General features: G+C 36.6%; 1 protein-coding gene and 1 long non-coding RNA gene across 6 annotated transcripts in view; one reads left to right on the top strand and one right to left on the bottom strand.

Annotated features, from left to right (window-relative positions):
- Window positions 1-4,788, bottom strand: part of LOC110344694 (uncharacterized) — a 170,956-nt gene extending 166,168 nt beyond the window's left edge. Inside the window, exons 1-2 of one of the 2 annotated variants that reach the window (XR_015444624.1) lie at window positions 4,413-4,788; window positions 3,031-3,112 (exon numbers count right to left, since the gene is read on the bottom strand). This is a non-coding gene — a long non-coding RNA (uncharacterized LOC110344694). The remainder of the gene's footprint in view (window positions 1-3,030; window positions 3,113-4,412) is intronic. The other variant, XR_002387425.2, reaches the window with a different exon arrangement.
- A 142-nt stretch (window positions 4,789-4,930) lies between these two features.
- The window catches only part of Cpeb4 (cytoplasmic polyadenylation element binding protein 4), a 65,361-nt gene continuing 46,141 nt past the window's right edge, over window positions 4,931-24,150 (top strand). For all 4 annotated transcript variants that reach the window (XM_004836365.4, XM_004836364.4, XM_004836363.4 and 1 more), the window contains exons 1-2: window positions 4,931-7,486; window positions 21,891-21,972. In XM_004836365.4, the coding sequence (XP_004836422.1) occupies window positions 6,362-7,486; window positions 21,891-21,972 (1,207 nt within the window). In that variant the 5' untranslated portion in view covers window positions 4,931-6,361. The remainder of the gene's footprint in view (window positions 7,487-21,890; window positions 21,973-24,150) is intronic.

Below are 24,150 nucleotides of genomic sequence, written 5' to 3'. Positions count from 1 at the left end.
GTCTGTGCTCTTACATTATGAGAAATCTCTTGTACCTTATAATTTTATGAGAAAATACTATGAGAAAAATTCAAGATACTGTACTCTGTATCTTGGTGGCCTTGCCTGGGAATGTACATTTGATGAATTCCCATGGGGCCTGATGCACTCTAAAGTTTGAGGCTGAATAATTAGGAATCAATTCTTATCATTCTTCCTTAGTAATATTCATACCTGAAGGACAAGGGAGCAAGAAATTTGGACTTTATGTCCAGATTCATTTTTCGTGTTTTCATTTACTATTTTTTTTTGGTACTGGGGATTGAACTCAGGACCTTATTCCTGCAAGGCAAGTGTAGCACCACTGAGCTAAATCTCCAGTTCTGATTTTCTTTTCTTTCTCTTTCTTTCTCCCCCCTCCCTTTTTCTTTTTTTTTTTTACTTAAAGATACTAAAGTGAAATTCTTTTCCTAGTAAAAATTCTAGCCTTCAGGAAATCATCAGACAAATTAGACCAGTGTCTATGAGTTTATGATTTTACTGAGGTTCCAATTTTTATCTCTGACTCACAGCTGTCTATCTTCTGGACCCTACAGCTTCTCTCCATGCTCTGAAAAAGAATTCTTTTCCAAGCACACCAGGTGAAAATCCTCCAGCCCAGCGACAGGGTGTGAGATGGCAGCTGACTGGTGGCATGACCATGGTGTTTTCATAGAGGAAGCAAGTGTACCCAGTCAAAACAGCAAGGGGTAATCTGGGTCAGCAGCCCTTCTATGGAAGCTGGAGCCACAAAAGAATCCAAGGCATCCCCTGTGATGCATGTTACAGTGTGGAAGGTCAACCTGCTGCTCCAGTTCACCCAAATCTTTTGCCAGGTTATGGGCATTTCAAGTGAAGCATGTCTGTGCCCTGGACCTTTCCAAACCCGTTATTCGGTAACACTGAATTAGAAGAAGTGGCTTCACCACTCTCTACCAAAATGACTTGTTAACTATGAACTCTATGTTAATGATAATATCTCAAATGGGAAAGCAAGAGGAAAACAGTGGTCTAACATGCAGGAGGCTTGCACAGGTTGCAAAACAACAAACAAAAGAAGAAAACATAACCAAGCAATTAGTTGTTTAAAAAATGGTGCTTTCTAAGTAGACATGCACACTTCCCAATATTGAAAGAGGATGAAGATCAGAGGTGCAATTTAATAAAACCTGCCCTTGGGACTTGGTTGAGTTTCTGTCCAGCTTGCCTTACGGTAGGGAGCTTCCATGTACTACTGGAAAACAGTATTCCAAAAGTAATTCAATCTTCTCTCCCCTTGCCTTCACAGGACTGGCCTTTGAATATTGTCTTAGATTTACTGAAATAAATATTCCAGCACTACATCAGAATGCTTATTAATGTTGCCAAGCTTCTGGGAATTAATCTCTTAGGGGACTGGACCTTATACATGTCCAGACTTGTCTTCTCACTACAGCTCACTAACTAAAACCAATACAAAGGACACCGTGTCCTTCAATCTAGTTACAGAAAGCTCTGGGGCCAATAACTCTAAAAGGATCAACTGCTTTTAATATTTCTGCATGCAATAAGCATGTAGTTGTATCACTTATGGTAGTATTTGGTGGCTTTTTCTATAGGCGTGTCATATTTTAAAATATATTCCTGCATTATGGAAATGAAATGCAGCAGGACTGGTACACTGTACAACTCCAGTGGGCAGCACTCAAATACTGGTAGCTTATGGAGTCACGTAGTACACATGAACAGCCTTGAGTGGTGGCTCTGATTCAGTCATTTTTTTTTTTTTTTTTTTTTTTTTGGTTCTGGGGATTGAACTCGGGTCCTTGTGCTTGCACAGGAGGTGGCGAAACCACCAAGCTAAATCCCTGGCCCTTACGATTCAGTCATTTGATAGCTCTTGGTTGTAGGCTGATGGGAGACTGACAATGTATGCTTCAGGGACAGTAGTGGAGGACATTAGGGTTAGAGTGGGGCAGAGTTCAGCCTTTGTGATTAGGGGGTAAGATTTATGTTATCTGCCAAATTTTAAAAGAGTTGGTGAAGGAGACAGTGAGGCTCTGCTTCCTGGGAGGTTCCAGGTTCAGGGTGTGGTTGACCTCAATTCCCAGAGGGGGCTGGGCAGCAGCCAACAGAGTAAAGGCATTTCCTAGCATACAACTCCTCTGAAGGTGTGTCTGTATGTCTGTACATTAGACAAGAAGGAAATTAAAAAAAAAAAAAATTTTGGTAGCACTTTAATGTTTGGGCAGAGCTTGCTTTCCATGGAATCTGAAAGCTTCCTGGTGAATATGCTTCATGGGAAGGGCTCTCTTTTGCCAGCAGTTTTCCAGCCAGCACTCATCTGCAAGTGTAGAACCCTTTTCAGATCCTAAACGGAGCTGCTGAGTTGTTGTCATGGTTACCAAGATACAGTTTTTGAAACCATAATGTTTTCAATGAGGGCAGCCCTGGGCTGTGTATCTTGGGTTTTTGACTAGGCCACGGACCTAAGACTTGATTCTGTTTCTTCTCCCCTGCTCCCAGTACCTATTCAGGAGCCTGACTAATGAATGACTCCAGTAATCATCCTAATTTCAGCCCAGCTCAAACCTACTGCCTGCACTTGGTTTAACTACACAAGATTACACTGACCTGGAAGCACCCAACTGTGGCTCTAGGCATGCCTTTTACAAACCAAGACAGATTTCTGCATTTCCTCATGCATTCAACTGCTTCTAAGCAAAAGACACTTGTGAAGTAATTCTCTGTACTTAATATGTTAGTAAAGAATTGGTATTTTTGAACTCCTAGGAGCCCAGCACTTATGTATGTTATATAATTTACAAGCCTACTTAAGGGGGGAAATATACATATATTATCTATAAAGAAGAAAGAAAGGGCTTACAGAGGTGATGCCCAGGGCTCCACAACAAGGACATATCAGAGCTAGGATTCAAATTCGGGGCTGTTCAGTTGCAAAGATAGTCCTTTTTCCCAAATCATGCCTGCCACTTTAGCTGCTGAGAATTGGTAGCTCCAAGGGAAACTTACCATCTCCTAGGCATGGAAGATCCATCCATTCATTCAATAAACATGTCCTGTGTCTGCTCCATGCCAGATGCTCTGCTGGCCACTGGGGACATAAAGACAAATCAGACACAGCCTCTGCCCTCAAGAAACTAACCCACTGACAATCAGTAGTAATTTAAAAAGAGGAATCTACAAGGTCTGGAGAAAGGGACAGGCAGGGAAATCATTTTGGAGAAGTCTTGAGGCTTGTCTAATAGTGGGGAAAAAGCAACAGAGTAAGACCCAATGCTTATGCTAAAGAAACTCATAGAATTGCAGGGATAAAACTCATGCTTATGATACAATGAAAGAGAATAAAATCACTAATTATGAGCACACATAGGTGAGCTATATATAAGTTTTGGAGAATCAAAGATTGAGGTATAAAAGTGAGGGCCACTGAAGAAGCCTATAGAGATGCAATGGAAGCCACCTTTGTTTATAAGATTCTTTTTTACTCTTACCCTCTCCTAGTTTTGCCAGGCACTTCTAGCTATACCCTGGATGTTTTTCTTTCATTTTTCATTTTCTGCTAAAGAAAAACTTTCATTCAAGATCTTTAGAGCTAGTGCAGAAAGAAAGGCATTATCCCAGGTGCTGACGGTCATAGTGGTGGGAATGTAAAAAGATAACAAGACAAAGAACAACTGAGTAACAAAGAAAGAACTTGAATGATCAAAGTTTGTGATGTGAGCTCCAAACCAAATGGCATAAGGAAATAAATTGAGACTGAAAATAGGAGCTGTTACTTAGGAAAAACTTCAGTGTTGCTGGTTTTTCCATTCATGTCTTCAGGATTCATTCACTGAGGCATCCCATCTATAATGTCCACTCCTGGAAACGCCCGTAGTGGAGCACAGGTCCAGGAGGCATATGCAACTATTACAATATACTGTGATTAACATGAGGTGTGCACACAGCTGTGGGCGCTTGTACTAGAATTCATACAGAGTTTGCTCTTTTTGAACCTAAAGCGAAATTGTGATTTATCAAGTGGTGTTTCAAAGAAAGGGCATGCAAAACGACACTGAAAGTACGGAGGGAGGGAGACTAGGAGTTAAGATACACTGCTCACAAGTTGAAAAGGCTTGAATACTGGACTACCAATTGTGGCTTTTATTCTTGAGGTCATGAGCAGCCGTAGAAGAGACAGGAGTAGAGGGCCATGACTGAACTTTCATTTTGGAAATGTCCCTCCGTACCGCGTCTAAGCTAAACTAGAATAGCGAGATGAGGGCTCAGCCACGTTTGCTTACAGACACGCTGCATCTCAAGCACAAGATGGGACAGTAAGGATACAGGTGGGAAATGGAGGGTATGGGACAGTTCCTCGGGAGGTCTACACATTCTAGGTAAGGACTTACGCAATCCTAGGCACCGCAGAGCTCCTGGGAAGATCCGCCTTCCATTCCAGATCCCTCTGGGGCGGAGCCCGGTCCAGAGCACGTGAAGTCTGGGGCACCACCTTTACTGAGGGCACTCCTCTCGCCAGTCTGTGGCTTCACAAGTTTCCACTTCTATTTTCGACACCTTGAATCATGTTATAGTTTGGTAGAAGCCAACTCTATTCAGCACGTTTCTATATAGTTCTCTTGCGAAGTCCAGTTGGAGAAGATAAACATCGAAGGAGTCCTTTGACCACACAAAAGATGGCGATATGCTGCGTTAACTCTGGGATAAGAAAACCGGCTCCAGGCGACTGGCCTCACTGGGCGAGTCGCAGACGGAAGGGGCGTCTCTTGAGATAACTTTTTGACCTTCCTAGGAGGGACCCTGAGGCTGAGAGGCGTGGCTTAGCCTGAATCATAACAGCTTATTGGTCTTCCTGAAGGTGGGTGGGGAAATCGCGGGACCCCACCCCTCCCTGTTCGAACCGGAAGTGTCTCTCGGTCTTTCCAGCTGGTTGTCATTTCACTCGGCTGGGTCCTGAGGAGAAGGACTCAGCCGCGGCTGCGGGACCCGGACACCGGGAAGCGGCGGCAGCGGCGACAGCAGAAGAAGAAGAGAAGAAAAAGAAGAGCCAAGTGGAGTTCGCAACAACGACAGCTAGGACCGCGGGACCCGGGTAAAGCGGCGGCGGTGACGGCGGCGGTGACGGCGGCGAGGGCGGCCCAGCAACCGTGAGGAGAAACAAAAGCCTTCTAAATTATAGTTTTTTAAAGATCTGAGGAAAAAGAGAGAGAGCACCAAGGGGGGAGGCCTTTCTCCTTTAGAATAACTGCGGTAGTGGGATTTTCTTTTTTTTTCCCTCCCCCACTCCCCCTGCGGAGACTTGAACTGAGAGAACTGAACAAACCGCCCCTGGGTCCCATGAGGGAAAAAAACCCCGGAGCCGCAGAGAGGGGAAGAGGCAGAAACCGCAGGACCTTCCAGGTCTCCCCCTTGGTCTCCACACCCCCGGGCCGCCATCCCGCCCTCGTCCAGGCTCTCTAACCCCTCCAGATCGCGACCCCCCACCCCAGCAAGAGGGAGAAACGGGTGTTTCCAACCCCTTTCATGGGGGAGAGGAGGCCTGGGGGAGCCCAAGAACAGCGACCGCAGCAAGATCTGCACCCGGAGCCTCAGGAACAGCCCCAGAGGCCAAAACTGCACCCTGCGAAAGAGCAGAAACAGGACCAGGAACAGCAGAAACCTCCCTGCAATCATCTTTCCATTAGTCAATGCTGATTTCCTCTCCCTCAACCAGGAATTCACTTCCCATCCCAGATAACCTAATATAATCTATCTATATATAAATATATATAATATATAATGTTCTTAAATTATTCCTGATTTTTTAGCCAAACTGCCAAGAAAAGAAGAACATATTCTCCTCTTAGTCCTATTCTAATTTTTATGTGAGTGAATCTAAACTGCTGAGGAAGACCACATGTGATTGTTAAATTATATATATATATATATATATATTTTTACTCCGCACAATGCTTATTCTTCTACATCCATAGATGCTTGAGAAGCTGTGTTTTTGTCATTCATGTACATTTTTCTTTGGAAAAAGAAAGCGCCTATTTTACTAACCAAAGACTTGATTTTTACCCTCTTCGTTTTTATTTCCTCCTGGAAATAAGCCCAATTGGATTTGTGTTAATGTTTTAAGAGATTTTTTTTTTAGTTGTTTTTTTTTTTTCTTCCAGAGAAAGACCAGAATTCTAAATCAGAGATACTTTAGGGTGATAATCTGCAATCTTTGAGCTATAACTATAAACAAGATTTGGGGCAACCTAACAACTAAAATTTGGGATAGAGGACAAAAAGGCGTGAGACATCAGGTTGTCAATTATTGTTTGTGAAATTCTGATCCTAAAAATAATAAATGGGGGATTACGGGTTTGGAGTGCTAGTGCAAAGCAATACTGGGAATAAATCTGCTTTTCCAGTCCGATTCCATCCACACCTACAGCCTCCACACCATCACCAAAATGCCACCCCCAGCCCTGCTGCTTTTATAAATAATAACACAGCTGCCAATGGCAGCAATGCTGGGTCAGCTTGGCTCTTTCCTGCTCCAGCTACCCATAATATTCAGGATGAGATCTTAGGGTCTGAAAAAGCAAAAAGTCAGCAACAAGAACAGCAAGACCCTTTAGAAAAGCAACAACTCTCCCCGAGTCCAGGTCAGGAAGCTGGAATACTGCCTGAAACTGAAAAGGCAAAGTCTGAAGAAAATCAAGGGGACAATTCTTCAGAAAATGGCAATGGGAAGGAGAAAATACGCATTGAATCACCAGTGTTGACCGGGTTTGATTATCAAGAAGCCACGGGGCTAGGTACTTCGACTCAACCCTTGACATCTAGTGCGTCATCTCTTACTGGTTTCAGTAACTGGTCAGCAGCGATAGCGCCTTCTTCCTCCACAATAATCAATGAAGATGCAAGTTTCTTTCACCAGGGAGGGGTCCCAGCGGCTTCAGCTAATAACGGTGCTCTGTTGTTTCAGAATTTCCCCCATCATGTCAGCCCTGGCTTTGGAGGCAGCTTCTCCCCTCAGATCGGGCCTCTCTCACAGCACCACCCACATCACCCCCATTTCCAGCATCATCACAGTCAGCATCAGCAGCAAAGGAGGTCTCCTGCCAGTCCCCACCCCCCACCCTTCACACACAGAAATGCTGCTTTTAACCAGCTGCCTCATTTGGCAAATAATCTTAACAAGCCCCCCTCTCCATGGAGCAGTTACCAGAGTCCCTCTCCAACCCCATCTTCTTCCTGGAGCCCAGGAGGTGGGGGATATGGTGGCTGGGGAGGTTCCCAAGGCCGAGATCACCGCAGAGGGCTGAATGGTGGAATAACACCCCTGAACTCCATCTCACCTTTGAAGAAGAATTTTGCAAGCAATCACATTCAGCTCCAGAAGTATGCTCGCCCCAGCTCTGCCTTTGCTCCTAAATCCTGGATGGAAGATAGCTTGAACAGGGCTGACAACATTTTTCCTTTTCCGGTAAGTTATGTTCCATTAATAGATAAAATGAATAAGAAAATAGTACTGTGTATTATCTGTGGAACTAAAGAGTCTGAATTGTCCATATTCACATCAGACCTCTTAGTAAATGAATCAATTGGCAGACTATTTTAGCAGGAGAAAAGTATAATTTGGAACAGAATATTTAGCTGTTTCTTTTGCAATCTTCTAGTTGTAGTCTTAATCTTTCTATGATAATTATGAATACCAAGTAGTTAATGATTCATAATTATTAACTCTTAATTCCTTTCTTGCCTGAATAGAAAATTGGGATCAGTTTTCCATGCTTAATATTTGGGTGAGAACAAGTAATATACAGATGTAATCTATTTTGTTGTAGAAACTAATGAATGTTTTCTGCCTATATGAAGTAACTATATACCTCAAAAAAATCATTTCTTTTGGCACTGAAAAGGTAGTGATTCACAGAAAACCAACTATTGGCTATAGCCATTTTCTCACTGGTTATATTTTAAACCTAGGACCTTGCAGTGTGATCGATTCAGCAGTTCCTCCCAAACTGCTGCAATTCTAGGTGCCTTGTGTCAGTAGGAATTACTAGCCAGAGATATAATCTCAATGTTTTCTTCGTCGCCATTATTTTTTAATGGATTCAAATTTTTTTGTGGTGCTGGGAATCAAACCCAGGGCCTACAGCATGATAAACACATTTCATTTTGAGAACCATGAAAGTCTTGATTTCTGAGTGACTCTTTTTTGTGATGCCTTTCACCCATTTGTTTATTTTCCAATGTTAACACTAGGGGTGTAGATAATTAAACCATTCCTAAAAATAGATGTAGGCAAAGATCACTTGTCTTTCTTGCTACCAGTATATCCCCTTTTTCTGGCAAGAATCACATTGATGTTTTTGAACTAATGTGCAGCCAGTTTAGTTGATAGAAAAAAGATTAAAGGAATTTCATCGTTAGTTGAACATCACTTGCCCCACTAAATTTGTATACTTTGGGAATGTGGTCATTTATATATGTTTAGAAAATTTATAGAAGGTAATACAATAACACTGAATTAGTCCTTAGAGCAGCTCACAGGTAGGTTCTATTTTCATCCCCAGTTTTAGAGACGAGGAAATTACACACAGCTAGTAAGATTACAAATTATAGGCTAAAAAGCAAGCCTTAAAAATTGCATACATGCATATATATATATATATATATATATATATATATATATATACACACATACATGTGCTACACTAGAGGAATTATTTTAGAGAGCTCTCTGTAAGGGCTAAAACAGATTACAAAATACTTGCAGTGCTCTCAAATATGATGTTAGCACAAGCAGAATTACCTGTTTTAATTAGTCATTTGTTTAGGAGGAGGGGAAGTTTGCCATGAGATTCTGTCATGCCAAGGACTTATTTACGTATCTGTTTCTTCCTTAAGGATGCAGTGCAGTGCTATGTGGTTAAATTTAGTTTTAGATTTTAAAATGCTTTTTTCCTATCAGAAAACAGTTGGCATTTGCTTTTAGAAATGGTTTTTTTACTCAAACCAAAGAGCAATTATCATGTTTTAGTGGTTAGATAAATGGTTGTTCAAGACCTTGACAATCCCATCCCATGTAGTCTATTTTTTTAAAGTTATTTTAGCTATTCCTTTGGACATGAATTTAAAGAAAATTTAATGCAAAGGTAACCTTTATGAATTATTTATCTATTGCTAATTTGAAAAGTATGGGATTCTATACATTTTAACTGAATTAGGATCAGGATGAGTACAGTTTTCATTCTGTTACTATACACTGATAGAGTGAATTAATTTGACCTTATGATCTGTCTCCCATTCTCATTTTAATGACATACTATAAATGTTTGCTTTGAGAAAAGTTCAATAAATGAATAGATATGGATATATTCACATTGATATTTTTTCTTTTGAGGCTAATGGCTTGTGTTTAACACATGAAATCTTTTTGATCACTTCTTTTTGAGATTTGACTGATTTATGAAAAATAGACTTAAGACTGATTGATACTAAAATATATTGTTGGAAAGAATGATTACCTGTCTATTATGTGGAGGATAAGAAAAGGGTTGTCAATGTACCTGGCTCAAATGCTGTAGGATTAGAAAGTAAATTGCTAATTCTTACTCCCTATGCCCACAATTTTTGGATTGTGTGTCTGAGTGAGACAGCAGGAAAGTAAGCATGCATAGTGGTGATTTGAAAGTCACAGGAGAAATAAGTGATTTTTAAAAAATCTCTCATGACAAGCAACTCCTAGTTGGGATTTGAAAAAAAATCATAAGTGAATAAACTGACTACTGTGGTGTTTACTTAAATGAATACAGTCCTTGTGTGTGTGTTTTTAAACAATAATTCTTTTGAATTAGTTTTTGGCAAATACTACCCTTTTGAATTGATATGAATGTATGGTTAAATTTGATCTGAAAAAAAATTGGAAGGAATATTTATTTGGCTGGTATTCAGGAGACCTATGTTATAGTCTTGGTTCTGTCAGTATCAGATCTGAGGGCCTCAGTTTCTTCATACAATGTGGTTGGTGACCTAGGTGAACTCTGAAAAAGTTCCTTATGATTCTTAAGCAACCGACTATGAAATTCACTGTTTCAACTACAGCTCACACTCTTTTTTCTGTACCTTTCTGTCTTATTGAAATGTATAACTTAAACACTACTAATTTTGGGAAACAAAGTTTATAGATATTACCAGTTTAATTCCATTGCCATTAAAAAGAATTCCTCAGGTATTATGGAGAGATCTTGAAATATACCACAAATTGCAGAATAGAATTTACATGATAATATTGGTATTCAATCAAAGGCTAGTATGATATTGTTATATTAAAAGGAAACAATTAGCTGGGGATTTAGCTCAGTGGGTTCGCTGCCTGCTGCTCAAGCTCAAGGACGGGAGTTCAATCCCTGGTACAAAAAAAAGAAAACAATTACTTGCCATTCAACTGTTATTGTGCAATATTTATTTTATTTTGTAATGAGCTAGAATGACTTACATTTTTTTACTATAGTTTTGGGTAAATACAGGGAATTAATATGAATAAAATTTTAATGTCTTTTTTTTTTAGTCTAATCTCAACATTTCCTTTTAGCCATGTTTATGAAATATGAACAGAGATTTAAAATATATGATTAACCCTTCCCCAAATAAATTATATTCCTCAAATTCTATTTTCAGATACATTAATATGCCCATAATAATAGCTAACATGCCTAGTTTGTTCTGTTTTATATATATTAACTCATTTAATTCACTTAACAATCTTATGAGGTAGAAATCACTATTCTTATTTACACACAAGATTGGGTTCTTCATTATTTTACACTGTAGTGCCTCTTCACATAATCAGGAAGGAGTGGAGGTGAGAGGAGTGCCTCCTAGGAGCACATAAGATGAAAGGAAAAATTTTACAGTGATACATGATGATTGATTGACCAAAAGCTAAGCCAAGTGTGGTCCCAGCTACTCTCAAGGCTAGGGCAGGAGGATCAGTTGAGCCTGGGGAACTTAAGTTCAGTCTGGGAATCATAGCAAGACCCTGTTTCAAAACAAAAAGCTAATGGTAGAAATTTGAAAGTAGAAAACATTTTTTTTTTTTTTTGGTACTGGGGATCGAACTCAAGTCCTTGCGCTTGCAAGGCAGGTGGCAGAACCACTGAGCTAAATCCCCGGCTCAGAAAACAATAGAATATATTTATCAACTGTAGTTAATGTTCAATCAGTACTTTTGTTTTTAATTTTGAGTAGTAACCAAGTACTGGCCTAGGTGTTTTCACATTTCACTTCCTATATAGGATTTCTCAACCCTGTGACTTTTGGTTTTAATGTCTTTATTTCAAAGTGAAGAAACAAGGCTCATAGTCATGTGACCATAGACATAATTTGACCCTTCCTTTAAGGGAAGACAAAAATCCTTCCTGTCCTGCCAAACACACCCTGGAATTCTGATATCCAACCCACATAATATATTGGGACACCTTCCAGTAATATTTGAATATAGCACTTTTTTAGAGAGATGTCTAGATATTCTATCTTTACAGAAAAGTAGAAGAAAATTGCCTAGTATATATACTGTCACTCCAGTACCTGCAGCTGAATTAGTTTGTTCTTACCTCTGTTAGCTAAGAAGCAAGGAGTAGGGAAAAAAATTCTGTATGTCACAAAGATTATCCTAAAATTCTATTATAGGAAAATACTCTAGGATTTTTACTTAGAACCTCATTTGCTCTTACTATCAACACAAAGTTGTCTTGACCAAGCAAATAATTTCTGTCACTTTAGTAACTCTCTTAGTGCTGTCAGTTTATGGATCCTTAAAATTATATACTGCATCGTATATTTGTAAACAAAAAAATTACTGTATTGCTTCCTTTCTGAAAGTCACAGTGAAATATTAAAATTGCCTTAACATATGATCTCATTAATATAGTCCCAAGAGAGATTTTTGCATAGGAAACATTACTTTGATTTGGAAAACAAACAATTTTTCAGCTAAAAATATGGATTGAAAGATTCTAGTTCTAGCAGAATTGAGATATTGAAAAAATTTGGGAAAAGTCTACCAGATAGTTTCCTCCATCCTTATAGAAAGGCTTCTAACTAGGTTTAATTGTTTTTTTCTGTTGGAGTGAAAACTAATTTCAGGGTAGAATTTTTAAATTATATTTTATCTTCAGCAAAGCCATGGAATACGATCAACACATTGCTTCAACATCTGTCAGGAAAAACCTATTTATTGCAAGCCTAGAAAATGTGGTTGTTGCTAGTTCCAACTAGAAAGATGTGACTTAATTCACAAGGTTAAGCTTTGGAGAGTGATCTTTGTTGATGTTCATAAGAAAGAAATAGGAAAAGTAGTCTTAGAATTAACATATCCCTGTTTGAAATTTACAGTCTCAATTCATTTTCCTCATGCTCTTTCTCTGTCTTGCTACAAAGGAAATAATCTTCAAGATCCAGTATCAAATTTTTTCATCTACATATGTACCTGGGTTTTTGGTCTTATCACAAATAATATGAGTAATGTGCTTTTTAGGCAAGGACTTGCCTATGATGTGAGCATTTGTTTTAATTTTTTTTACAAATACTCATTTGTTCACAGATGCCTCACAGAAATAAAAAGTATGGTTTTGTCATGATAAATTTATAGCAATACATATACTAAAAATACATATAAATTAAAATACAGTATTAGAGTCTCATCAAGTTTTTTCTTATATTTTATAGTATTGAAACAGGATGAGTTACATTTTCAAGTTTTTAGAAAACAGTGGATAGAAAGATAAAGGTATAGATCTTGTGTCTTTTTAAAAAATCAGTTTCTGAATGTGAAACATGAATAATTTTGCTAGTTGCCATTAGAAGGATAGTGGTTGTTTTGGTACTGGGGATCAAACTCAGGACCTCATGCTTGCCAGGCAGGTGCTGTGCCGCTGAGCCAAATCCCCAGCCTAGAAAGATAGTATTTTGAGGAAGGCCATTTTGTGAGGCCAAAAATGTAGTAGCAGGAAGAATGGGCTTTGGAACCGGACAGACTTAAGTTTGACCCTAAACTCTAATTAGCAGTGTGGCATTGAGTAAGTCCATTAAATTTGGAAGTTAGTACCTTATCAAGAAAATACATAACAGTAAAAAGTTGTGAGGTATCTTAAGTATCCAGACTTATTACCTTAAATATTTTTAAATTTAAAATATAGCTCTCAAATATTGAGTAAAATCATGAAATTAGTTATAAATGCATCATAGATTCCTATGCAAAATTTTGTAACAGTTTTTAATATTGCTTATCTTACTGGGTATGCTTTATTTCTCAGAGAATTTCTCTTGAGTCAGTATAAATGCAACCCAGGACAGATAAATGATTTAGCAGAATTGTCAATTTTCTTGAAGGGAAGTTTAATAATTGTGTACATACTTAAACTTTCATTGTCATTACCATCCTGTATCAGTATTTTAAAAGATGTTGCCTATGTTTGTTTTACTAAGAACTTTAGAATATATATTACTTTTACATATATGTTAAAGGAGACAACATTTTAATAGAAGATTATAACTTTTTGGTAAGAGGTAGGAAAGAGTACAGATTTGGATTGGGTATAGTTGGACTTTTATCCTAAGAATAAGTTTGGTTTTTAACATCTTAATGTTTTAACCATACATTTATTAATCATCTGCTGTGTCATAGAATAGATAGTATATTTTATACTACATTTTTTATCTGTGATAATCTTTGATATTGAACATGCATATTTCCTCTTACACATTTAAATAGTTTTAATTCATAAGCTGATTAATCTTTAAGCCAAACAAGCATGGTTCACTTCAGGTATAACAAAAGCAGCATGTAAATGTAAGTATTAATAAAATATTTAGAAATTTCTAAATACACATTGTATAAGCTACTTTGCTGCCTTGTACACTTGTATACAACATGTATTTATCTACATTCTGTGACAAAATGGTGTCACAAAAGGCAAATTTTAACTATAGATAGCAGAATTCAGGTCCCATTATATGTCAGAGGAAAACTCCATTAGCAGTGTATAGGTCCTAGCACATTTTTACAGACTTAATTATTAAAGTTTAAAGCCTTAAGGTGTGGAGCTATTTTCAGTATTATGGGATATTTAGATTGGACAATTTCTACTTGTTGAATGTTTATCACATATAGCACAATGAGTTTTATAGACCGATACTAAGTTATAGTTAACTCTCAATATTGTACATTTTAGAGCCATGTTTATGTTTAAAATATCATGTAACTTTTTTTTTTTTTTTGATACCAGGGATCGAACTTGGGTCCTTGCACTTGCGCAGCAGGCGGCAAAACCACTGAGCTAAATCCCTAGCCTCGTGTAACATTTTAAATAATAACATTTCCAGGTGTTCTTGAGGAATTATCTACTCAGTGAGTTCATGGCATAGTCAGTAATATAGTTACTGTCATTTTACTCTCTGTGAGGCCTTAAAAATATTCTCAATATATGAATATTACTACTCAAAAATATCATAATTATGGTACTGGAAGTCAGATCTGGTTCCAAATATGGCTCTGCCACTTACTACCTGTGTAAACAAGGGCAAGCTGCTCCATCTTTCTAATTCTTCATTTTTTCATTTCTTATTGTCTGGTCTTTTTGAAGATAAAATGAAATGTGGCTGATATTTGGCTCCAAAAACTTCTGTTGTTAAAAGAAAACAAGTCATCCAATAGAAATATTAATCCAAAGTCTTGTGAAGTCAGTTTCTTCACATGTGAAACCAGTGTATAACTGATGTGTGATAATTTAAACTTAATTTTAAAGAGTAATTTAACAGGTGAACTAATTTTTAAAATAAAGTTATTATACTGAAATAATAATGGAACTCAGGCTAATACTCATTATTTTCTTGCACACTGCTGAAAAATACAGTGACAAATTGATCATTTTCCCCTGCCATTTCTTTTACATGTTTTATTATGGAAAAATTTAAACATATTCAATAGTAGACAAAATAGTCAAAATAGTATGGAGTACTCCCATGTACATGTCACCAGGCTTTAACAGTTACTGTCTCGTGAACAGTTCTGTCATCTGTACACTTAATATTCCCCCTGTCATATTATCTTGAAGTAATTCTCAAATATTATTTCATCTGTAGATGTCTGTTATGTATCTCTAAAAGATAAGGAGTGTTTAAAAAAACAAAACATAAAAGATATCTTTCAAGTGGATTTGGTTTGGTTTGGTTTGGTTTTTCTGTTTTTGAGAAATATACAGTAGTGAGAAACTGAAGCAAAGCCCATATTGTTCCTGCTTAGCCTGTTTCACTGCTCTACCAGGTGCTAATCTCTATAGATACCATTATTGGCCTCATATCCTTTTAGGCCATCAAAAAAAAAAAAGTCCAGCTAAAGTGTCAACATATTAGCCAGTGACCAGAAATTTAGAAAGAGATTATACCATTTTCCTCTTTTAATCTCAGCTTTCCTATATATTTACACTTGTATAGATTTTTGGGCAGAACCTTAGGAAGGAAGAAGGAGAGAGGAGTAACAGGACAGGACAAAGATTTTGGAGTTGTTTTTGTCTGTTTTTGATTTCTGAGAGGAATCTGCAGGTTTGGCTATTAGGCCTTTGGACTACATCAAACCTTCTCATTTCTTAATCCACAAATGTTTGAGTTTTTGATGGATTGTGGGCTGGGAATATTTAACCAGAGCAAATGTGATCCTTCTCTTGAAGGGTACAGTCTGGTGACTTCCTGTTTTGTGCTTGAGGGTTGAGGAATGCCTTCTGTCCAGAGACTGGAGAGCTTGAGACTTGTAAGGACCCAAAAAGACAGAAGCTGGGCACAGGCTGCTTCTTGGAATAGTTGTTAAAGCTCACAAAAGAGAAGAGACATCAAGGATTACAGGACACATGCTCTAGTTTAGGAATAAGGATTATGAATTTGGGTGAAAAGCGTTTCCCCTCCTGACTTCAGATTCTGATCAGGCCTAGCAGACAATAAGGATCTTCATGAATCTTTGTGACTTCATCCCTCAAAACTGAGTTTTAATATTTTTTACTTAACCCATTGTCCTCTTGTCCTGAAGAGTTTATTAGGCAAGAGATAATCTTCTGTGATATTTTTCAATTTAGAGGAAATGCTTGGGCTTATGATTATCTTTATGAAAACGAGCTTAGGAAATAGCACAAACAGTAAATTATTCAAGTACATCCAATACCTAACTTAAAACGTGAGTTTCAGGCTCTTTTCCATTGTACTACAGAAAGAAGGGGCAGAAGGAATGCTTACTGAATGGGTCTCCTGACTGCTAGGCTTTTTGCATGTGCTGTCACATATCTTGTCTCATTTATTACTTACCACAGTTTTGTAAGGGAGGTGTTGTATCTTATTTTGTAGATGAAATCACGATTCAGTGATATTGCAAAGTCAAGATTACTTGCTTAGTAAAGGGTTATTTAAACCAAGGTCTTCTAATAGATTTTATTTCTTTCTGCCAAATGAGGTTAGTATGAACAAATTGTTAAGAAGAGTCAATTGAACCTAAAATTCCGGCTTGATTTTTTTATTACAAATAAGTGGTGAACTTGTGGTAAGAATTTCTAAGGTTCAATACAACTATGTTTTATTTAGTGAAGGGAGAATAAAAGAAAATGTTCTTAAAGATTTTGTAGAGAGATTTTAAGATTTATCAGTTCACATGGGAACCAAAATGGAGCCTTTGATCCAGTGAAGATAATACACTGAAGTCACTTATTCATTTAGTTATAGTTTATAATTCTGTTAGGGAACACTTTGTAGCCTAAGACCTGTAAGACACTCTTCGCCTTTATTAAAGAGGTCGTGAGGAGAAAGTACTCAATTAAAAAAGAACTTGCTAAGAAATATGAGATACTACTAAATTGTAGTTCCTTCTACTTCAGATAATTACCTCTCTGACAGCAGGCTCTGACCCTTCTTATGTGCATTCAGGTTTTGTATTTACAGTGAAGGATTTCATACTTTTTGGATGTCAAAAGAAAATTGTAGGTCTTGACAAGATTCATGTAAAGGGTCTGCTCTTCTTGAGCTTCTCTGAAGACAAACTCTTATCACTTAATATTTACTCTGAAGGTAATTAGTTAACTGCTCATAACTTCATTTGCCTAAAATAGGGATATAATGTAGTGACTTCATATGATGCTTGTGAGGAACTAATGCATATAAATGATATATATTTTATGTAAGATACACAGCACAGAGCCAAGAAGATCATGTTATCCTTTTCTATATTGGTGGTGATAGATTGATAGCATGCTGTATATGCATTATACTCTGAGGATGTGAAGATGAGTGAAGCTTAGAATCCAGTAGGGAAATAGTCCTAACCAAGTTTGTCAATATCCTGTGGAATGTTAGAATGCTAAGGGGATACAAGGAAAAAGTGATGCTACGTGCACAGGGATGTGGGAGTAATTTGGAAGTAGAGTCCTGAAAGTTGACTATAAAATCAACTCTTGATCTGTGAATTTAAATACCATTTATTCCAAGAAGTATAGATCTTGGAAAATCTTGGATTACAACTCCCATAGCTACCTTTGATTAATTATGGACCCTAGTGATATCTGAAATTTCCTATTTTGGCGGCTAACATACTTTTATAGACTTTCCTTTTAAAACAAAATATTTTCCTTTCCCTTATTCACCAGGGAAAGTATAAGCCAAAAAGAGAAACTTCCATAGTGTGATGCAGATTCTGAGCCATCTCAGATGTGATCATGTTAATATATATTTTTACAAAAAAAGAAAGTAAAGAAGAGAGGGAATTTTGGCTTTGGATTTCAATAATTTTGGTTATATTTAATAATTTATATTTTGTGTTTTAGATCCAGTCCAGTAATGCCAAAAAATAGTAACTCAAGTGTAAAAAGAACCAATAATAGAATGGTAGTGGTGGTGGGTAATATGGGCTACATTTAGATGAAAAACTTCAGGCTGAAGACAGTCATTACCTCTGAGCACGAAACTTAGTTATCAACTTCCCAATATCCAGGACAACAAAAGTAAAACACAATGATTTATGTAACTCTCATTCTCTGATGGAAGTAAACATATTTTGAAATAAGACAAATATTTTTTTAAAGAAATTTGTCTTGTAGGTCTCTAATCATGGGATATTGGTAGAAATGATGAATTTTTCCCTTGGCAACAGATTTTTCAAGAAAATCCAAAGAAGTTTAACATCTTTGTTAAACATGGAAGATTCTAATCTTCTCTTATTATTAAAATCTGAGATCATATTGTTAAGCCACAATTCTATAAAGGCAAGTCAACAGGGACCAACATGTACTCTATAGTTTTCTGATGATATGACTTGATAAATTAGAAAAATCTAATAAAAAGGTACATTAGAATATTTTTTGGTTTTTAATAGAGATGGCATCTAGGGCAAGTGCCTAATAGTTTTGAGAGGAGACATATAATTAATGAATATCCGAGGGCACACAGCCTATGTTAAAAAAAAGATATGCCTAAGGTAACAGGTGTATAGATGCAAAGGATAATATTTTATAGTGTAAAACATAGTGTCAGATTTGTATTTTATTTGTTCTTGATGATGAACCACTCAGTTTCTTTCTTTCTTTCTTTCTTTTTTTTTTTTTTTTTTTGGTACTGGGGATCGAACTCAGGACCTGCCACTCAGTTTCTTGAAGAGCAACTCCCTGTTTGTTGACATTGAACTTGGTTGTAATTCTTCCCCAAGGTCTGTACTTTGGACCTTGAAGAGAGAGTTTCATGTTAGATTTTGAGAGCAAAGTCTTTCTCTTTAGAAGGAAACCTTAAACTGAATCCTATGAGATATTTAAACTGGTCAGTCAGGATACAAGCAACACATGGCAACCCCAAGTACTGTTTATAATGAAGTGAATCAGTTGAAATTGCTTAGCTTAGTGGTTCTTGAGTCGTGGTCCTGTGTCAGACTTAGCAGAAATGTGAATTTCTTGAGCTCGACCCAGACCTTTTAAATGAAAAACTCTGGGAGTTGACTCAGTATTTTTTTTTTTTTTTGTACCGGGGATCGAACTTGGGACCTTGTGCTTGCGAGGCAGGTTCCAGAACCCCTGAGCTAAATCCCTGGCAGTATTTTGTGTTTTAACAAGACCTTAAGGTGATTCTGATATATTCTCAAGTATAAACAACAATAGCTTAGGTTATCATCTGGATGATTTAAAAAAAAATGCTTCAGATGTGCACACCTGTAATCAGCTGTTGGGGAGGCTAAGGAAGGAAGATTGTGAATTCGAAGCAGCTTGGGCATCATAGCAAAAACCTGTCTCAAAAATAAGGTAAAATAAGTTTCCATAAATGATTATTTTCCTCGTGGGCTAATTGCAATTTAGTTGTTCTCCTGATAGTGATAGGCCAACAGGTTCACATGCTTCTTGTGGTTACTTTTGAAATGTTAAGGGAGTCCTGGTCATTAACTGTGTGCTGATATAGATCTTCTTATTTTTCCCTGGCAGGAAGGATTTTTCAGGTATATATTAAAATGAAGGATCTTGCCCTTTGAAATAGGCTGTTTTGTCAGATGATTTGTATTAACTTTGATTTTCATTAGTGGTATTGTTTTTCAGTTAGAAATTTTTCTGTGATGTAGAGATGACAAAAACTGAATCAGTTACTGACATGCAGTTTAGCATATTAAGTATAACAGGATTACAAAATGAAATGAAGTCTAAGTATTGTAATAAAATATGCTTTGAAAATAATTAGCCTTGAAAATAATTAATGTATTTTTATTTTCCTGCATGATTATTAAACTCGTGTTCTTAAGTCAAAAGTCCTGGGTTCAAATTATGCCTCTTCTACTTACCTGACATTGATAGTTACTTAGTCACTGTGAGCTTTCATCTGTGAAATGGGATGATAACTGTACGTCACTAATTAAAAGTTTTTATAAGGAATAAATGAGATTGTACACATAAACCATAAAGTTAATGCCTTATATTATTGTTATTACTATTACTACTACTTCTCCTGTGGTTAGCAGTGGGTAACTTAGAGATACATTTGACCTATCTTCATCCCAAGAGAGAAAATGATATGTCTTCTGTGTCTTTTATAGCTTTCAGATCTCTGATCTGATCTTCTACCACCTTTATTAAGTAATATTTGATTGTCAGGCACTGGCCAGCATGTTAATGTTCTCAGTGCCTTTAATACAGAATGTCTCTTTAATTCAAATATATGTCTTAGGTAGCATGGTCCTTTGACTGCTAGGACCATTACTTTTTGTAAGGAAGCATCACCAACTGGAGTGAGATGTGGCCTTGAATCCTTGCTCTGATCCTAGCTGAACTCTGCAGTAACCTGTCTATACAGTAAACTGTGTAAATTATCCTTAGTCTCAGCTTTTATTATTAAAATAAGAATAATACAATCTAATTTAGGAGATTTGAGGATTAATTAAGATAATATTAACAAAATACCTAGACTAATGTTATGTACTTATCTGTGCTCAATAAAGGAAAGTTGTACATTTTTACGTTTTTTCCCTTTAGACTGTCATAAAAAACCGGCAAAGATGGGTTGAAACAAATAGAGTTGTTGTTTTTGGTTTTATAGGAGATTCTTTGATCTTTTATCTGAAATCAAGACTCTTTATTCTTTCCTCCAACAAATTGTTTAAGTAATTGTTTTTCAAAAAAAAAAAGCACATTACTTTGCCTTATGTATAGCACAATGAAAATATATTGACTGTTCTGTTACGAATCTAAGGAGGCTGAGAATGTAGCTCAATGGTATAGAGCAGTGATGGCGAACCTTTTAGAGCTTTCATTGTTAACAAGTAGCAGGCTATGGTATGCATGTAATAGGTTTGCCACCATTGGTATAGAGTGTGCTTAGCATATGTGAAGCCATTGGTTCTAGCCCCAGCACCAAGGTGGGAAAGAAGACTCTAAGGGTTCATTTGCTAACTAATCTATTGTTTACCCCTGCCTTTTTGTGGACAAAAAGTGATCAACTTTGACTAGTTATTTTCATTCACATTTTTGGATCCTGCCATAACTGTCCTTATAATTTATAAACAGAGTGTCTTAGAAGAGCACAGACATCTTAGGATATTGGAAAGTTAAAATACAAAAATAGCCTGGGAGTGTAGCTCAGCGATAGAGTGCTTGCCTAGCATGCAGAAGGCCTTGGGTTTGGTTCCTAGCACTGCAAGAAAAAAAAAAAGGCAATTTTGGAGCTTAGAAAGATATATTAGAGACCTAATAAAGCCCCTTCATCTTATGGATAAGGAAAAAGTTGTAGAGTACAAATGTGCTCCAGCAGAGCTGAGGCTTCTGTTATCTAATATTATACTCATTTATGTTTGTTTATATTGTTCAAATTCAATCACAAAGACCTGTCACTTAACAAATTTTTTGTTTTGCAGTGACTTTACTTTCTGGGAAATGTATCCTAGAAAATAAATCAGTAATTATATTTGATCCAATTAGTAATTTAAAGAGGCAAAATCAAGGAATGAAATATGGAAATCAAACAAGCTTGGAAAGCTTTGCCTCATTATTGCAATCTTAAGTGGTAGAGATTAAGATTTTTTTTTACATTTATTTAATGTTCCTTAATATGGAGATTAGTTTTAATGGTATATGCTTTATGAATGAAAGTGATGCTTTTGTTGAAGTTATTGTTTTGAAATCAAATCATTGTCTACTGAGTTCAGTGTGTTTTGTGGTTTTTGATGTTTTGAAAGTGTAAAGAGTATTTAGAAATAACATAGGTGCCTGATACTGGAGTAAATCTGCTACTTTTTGATCTACACCTATGAAATGCAACTCATTTTCTTTTTTTATACCTAAATGCTATTTTAAAAGGTGCTTTATGGCTGTTTGTGTTTACAGGATCGCCCCAGGACATTTGACATGCACTCATTGGAGAGTTCCCTCATTGACATAATGAGAGCTGAAAATGATTCAATTAAAGGTAAGTTGAGAAGTTAAACTATTCTAATTTAGTGAATAGTTAAAATATTTTATTTGTTTAATCTGATGAGCAATATAGAAAATATTGTGGAATCATATTTTGTATCTAAGTTTCATTAATTTTACATATGAATTTTTGTTTAAAAATATTTGGTGTACATCTACAATAGCTACCAATTAAAAGTGCTGCCGGGCCAGGGATTTAACTCAGTGGTGCTGCCACCTGCCTCGCAAGTACAAGGTCCCGAGTTAGATCCCCCATACCAAAAAAAGAAAAAAAGAAGAGTGCTGCCTTGGCACTTAAAAGATATGAACCATAGACTTCATTTTTTAAAATATCTCAGGTAAAAACGTTCTCATTGCCTAAATATATATGTCTGCCTGTTGTTATGCTAATGATTGTATACCAGAAGAGTTTAAATGTTGATTTTTTTTTTTGCCTAGTTTCAAAGTTTAAAAATGGCCAACAGCTTAACAATTAAAATAAATTTAATAATTTTCTAATTTTTTTTTATATATTATGTTTGAAAAACAGTGCTATTCTTCCTTGGATTTTGCTTTTAATTCTATTATACTGCCTAGCTGTGTCACCTTGAATAAGACATTCATTTTGACTAGGCCATTTTTATGGTAAGGGACTGTTAATCACCTGTGGGTTTTTATTTGGCTGTTGTTGTTATTTATTTATTTATTTATTTATTTATTTATTTATTTTAGTTCACTTGTAAACTTTGTAAAAATAAAGCACAGAGCTCCACCGTACACGTAAGATGGGGTGGGAGTTGGTATGTTCTTTTTTTTTAATTTTTAAATTTTTTTAAGGGGGCACAGGAAGGGTTTATTAGGCAGAAATTTTAGGACACACTCAAGAGTGGAGTGCAGGTGCTCAGAGAAATGAGACGATGTAGCATGTTCTTTTTAAATGTCTCAGGTAATGCTAACATGTAGCTAGGTTGAGCCAGACTAGATGTTCTCTAAGGGCCCTTCCTCTGCTTTTGTGAAAACTACTCCAGAAAATAAAACATTTTTCTTCACACATGTCTGTTTACTAAAGTGCAGGTTTCTTTTTCTTTCTTTTTAAGAAATTTGGAATGTTTGTGTATTTGGTCACTCCACTTAAGTTGTTTGCTCATTTATTCATTCACTCATTCATTTAGTGTTTATAAGCCTACCTGTGCCAGATACATAGCTTTATACTGAGTTCAAAGGTAGCAAAGTAGCCTGCTGTTTTTTGTGGGGTTTTTTGGTACAGGGGATCGAACTTGGGACCTTGTGCCTGTGAGGCAGGCAGCAGAACCACTGAACCAAATCCCCAGCCGTCCTGCTGCTTTTTGAGTTTGGCTTACTGTATTATTAATGCAGTAAAACTTTTAAGTATTTTTCAACTGATCAATAGGGGGTAAATTTTTTTAATGAGGAAAGCTTTTGGGGCTTCTGGAGAGATGAAAAGTGGTTATTGTGAAAAAATATCCATCCCTCTCATGAGATAAATTTGAAATAAAAAATTTTAAAGATTCTTACTGAATTCCTCATGAAATTCTAGTGAACGACTCTAACTCAGATTCATTTTCTATATCTGAAGGAAGATATCAGAGTTGGTTTTATGTTTGCTACTTTTTAGTGTTCTGACTTTGTGTAATGCTTCAGCCTCTTGGTTTTCTCATCTAAAAAGTGAAGAGTCTAAGGCCATTTCTAGTACCAGGAAAAATTGTGTACTTAAAAAGTAACTGAAGGAAAAATCTGAATAAGATCTGTGGATTATACAATGTCAGTTTCCTGGTTTTGTACTGTGATTATGTCAGGTGTTGCTATTTGTGGACACTTGATAAAGGGTACAGGATATCTCTGCTACTTTTTGAAACTTGCTATGAAAATATAATTATTTTGAAATTAAATGAATAGGAAAAGATAAAACTGAAGGACATTTGTTTATTCTTCCTGTACAGTATTTAATTTCTTCAGTTTTTTGTTTTGTTTTATTTTTGGGAACCTCCTGTCTGCTAAATACTAGGGATAATAGGTAGTAAGAAATATTCTTTGTGATAAGTGCCTATGGTTTTGATCAGAAAAATCACAGGCTAAAAAGATCAGTAGATATAAACAGTATGTTTTATGACATTTTTTTTTTTGGTACTGGAGATCGAACTCAGGACCTTGCACTAGCAAGGCAGGTGCCAGA

This window comes from Heterocephalus glaber, unplaced genomic scaffold (genome assembly GCF_053883595.1).
Source record: "Heterocephalus glaber isolate CG9 unplaced genomic scaffold, H.glaber_assembly_v1.0 deba00001606, whole genome shotgun sequence".
Lineage (NCBI taxonomy): Eukaryota > Metazoa > Chordata > Mammalia > Rodentia > Bathyergidae > Heterocephalus > Heterocephalus glaber.
This window is presented reverse-complemented; position numbering and strand designations above follow the sequence as displayed.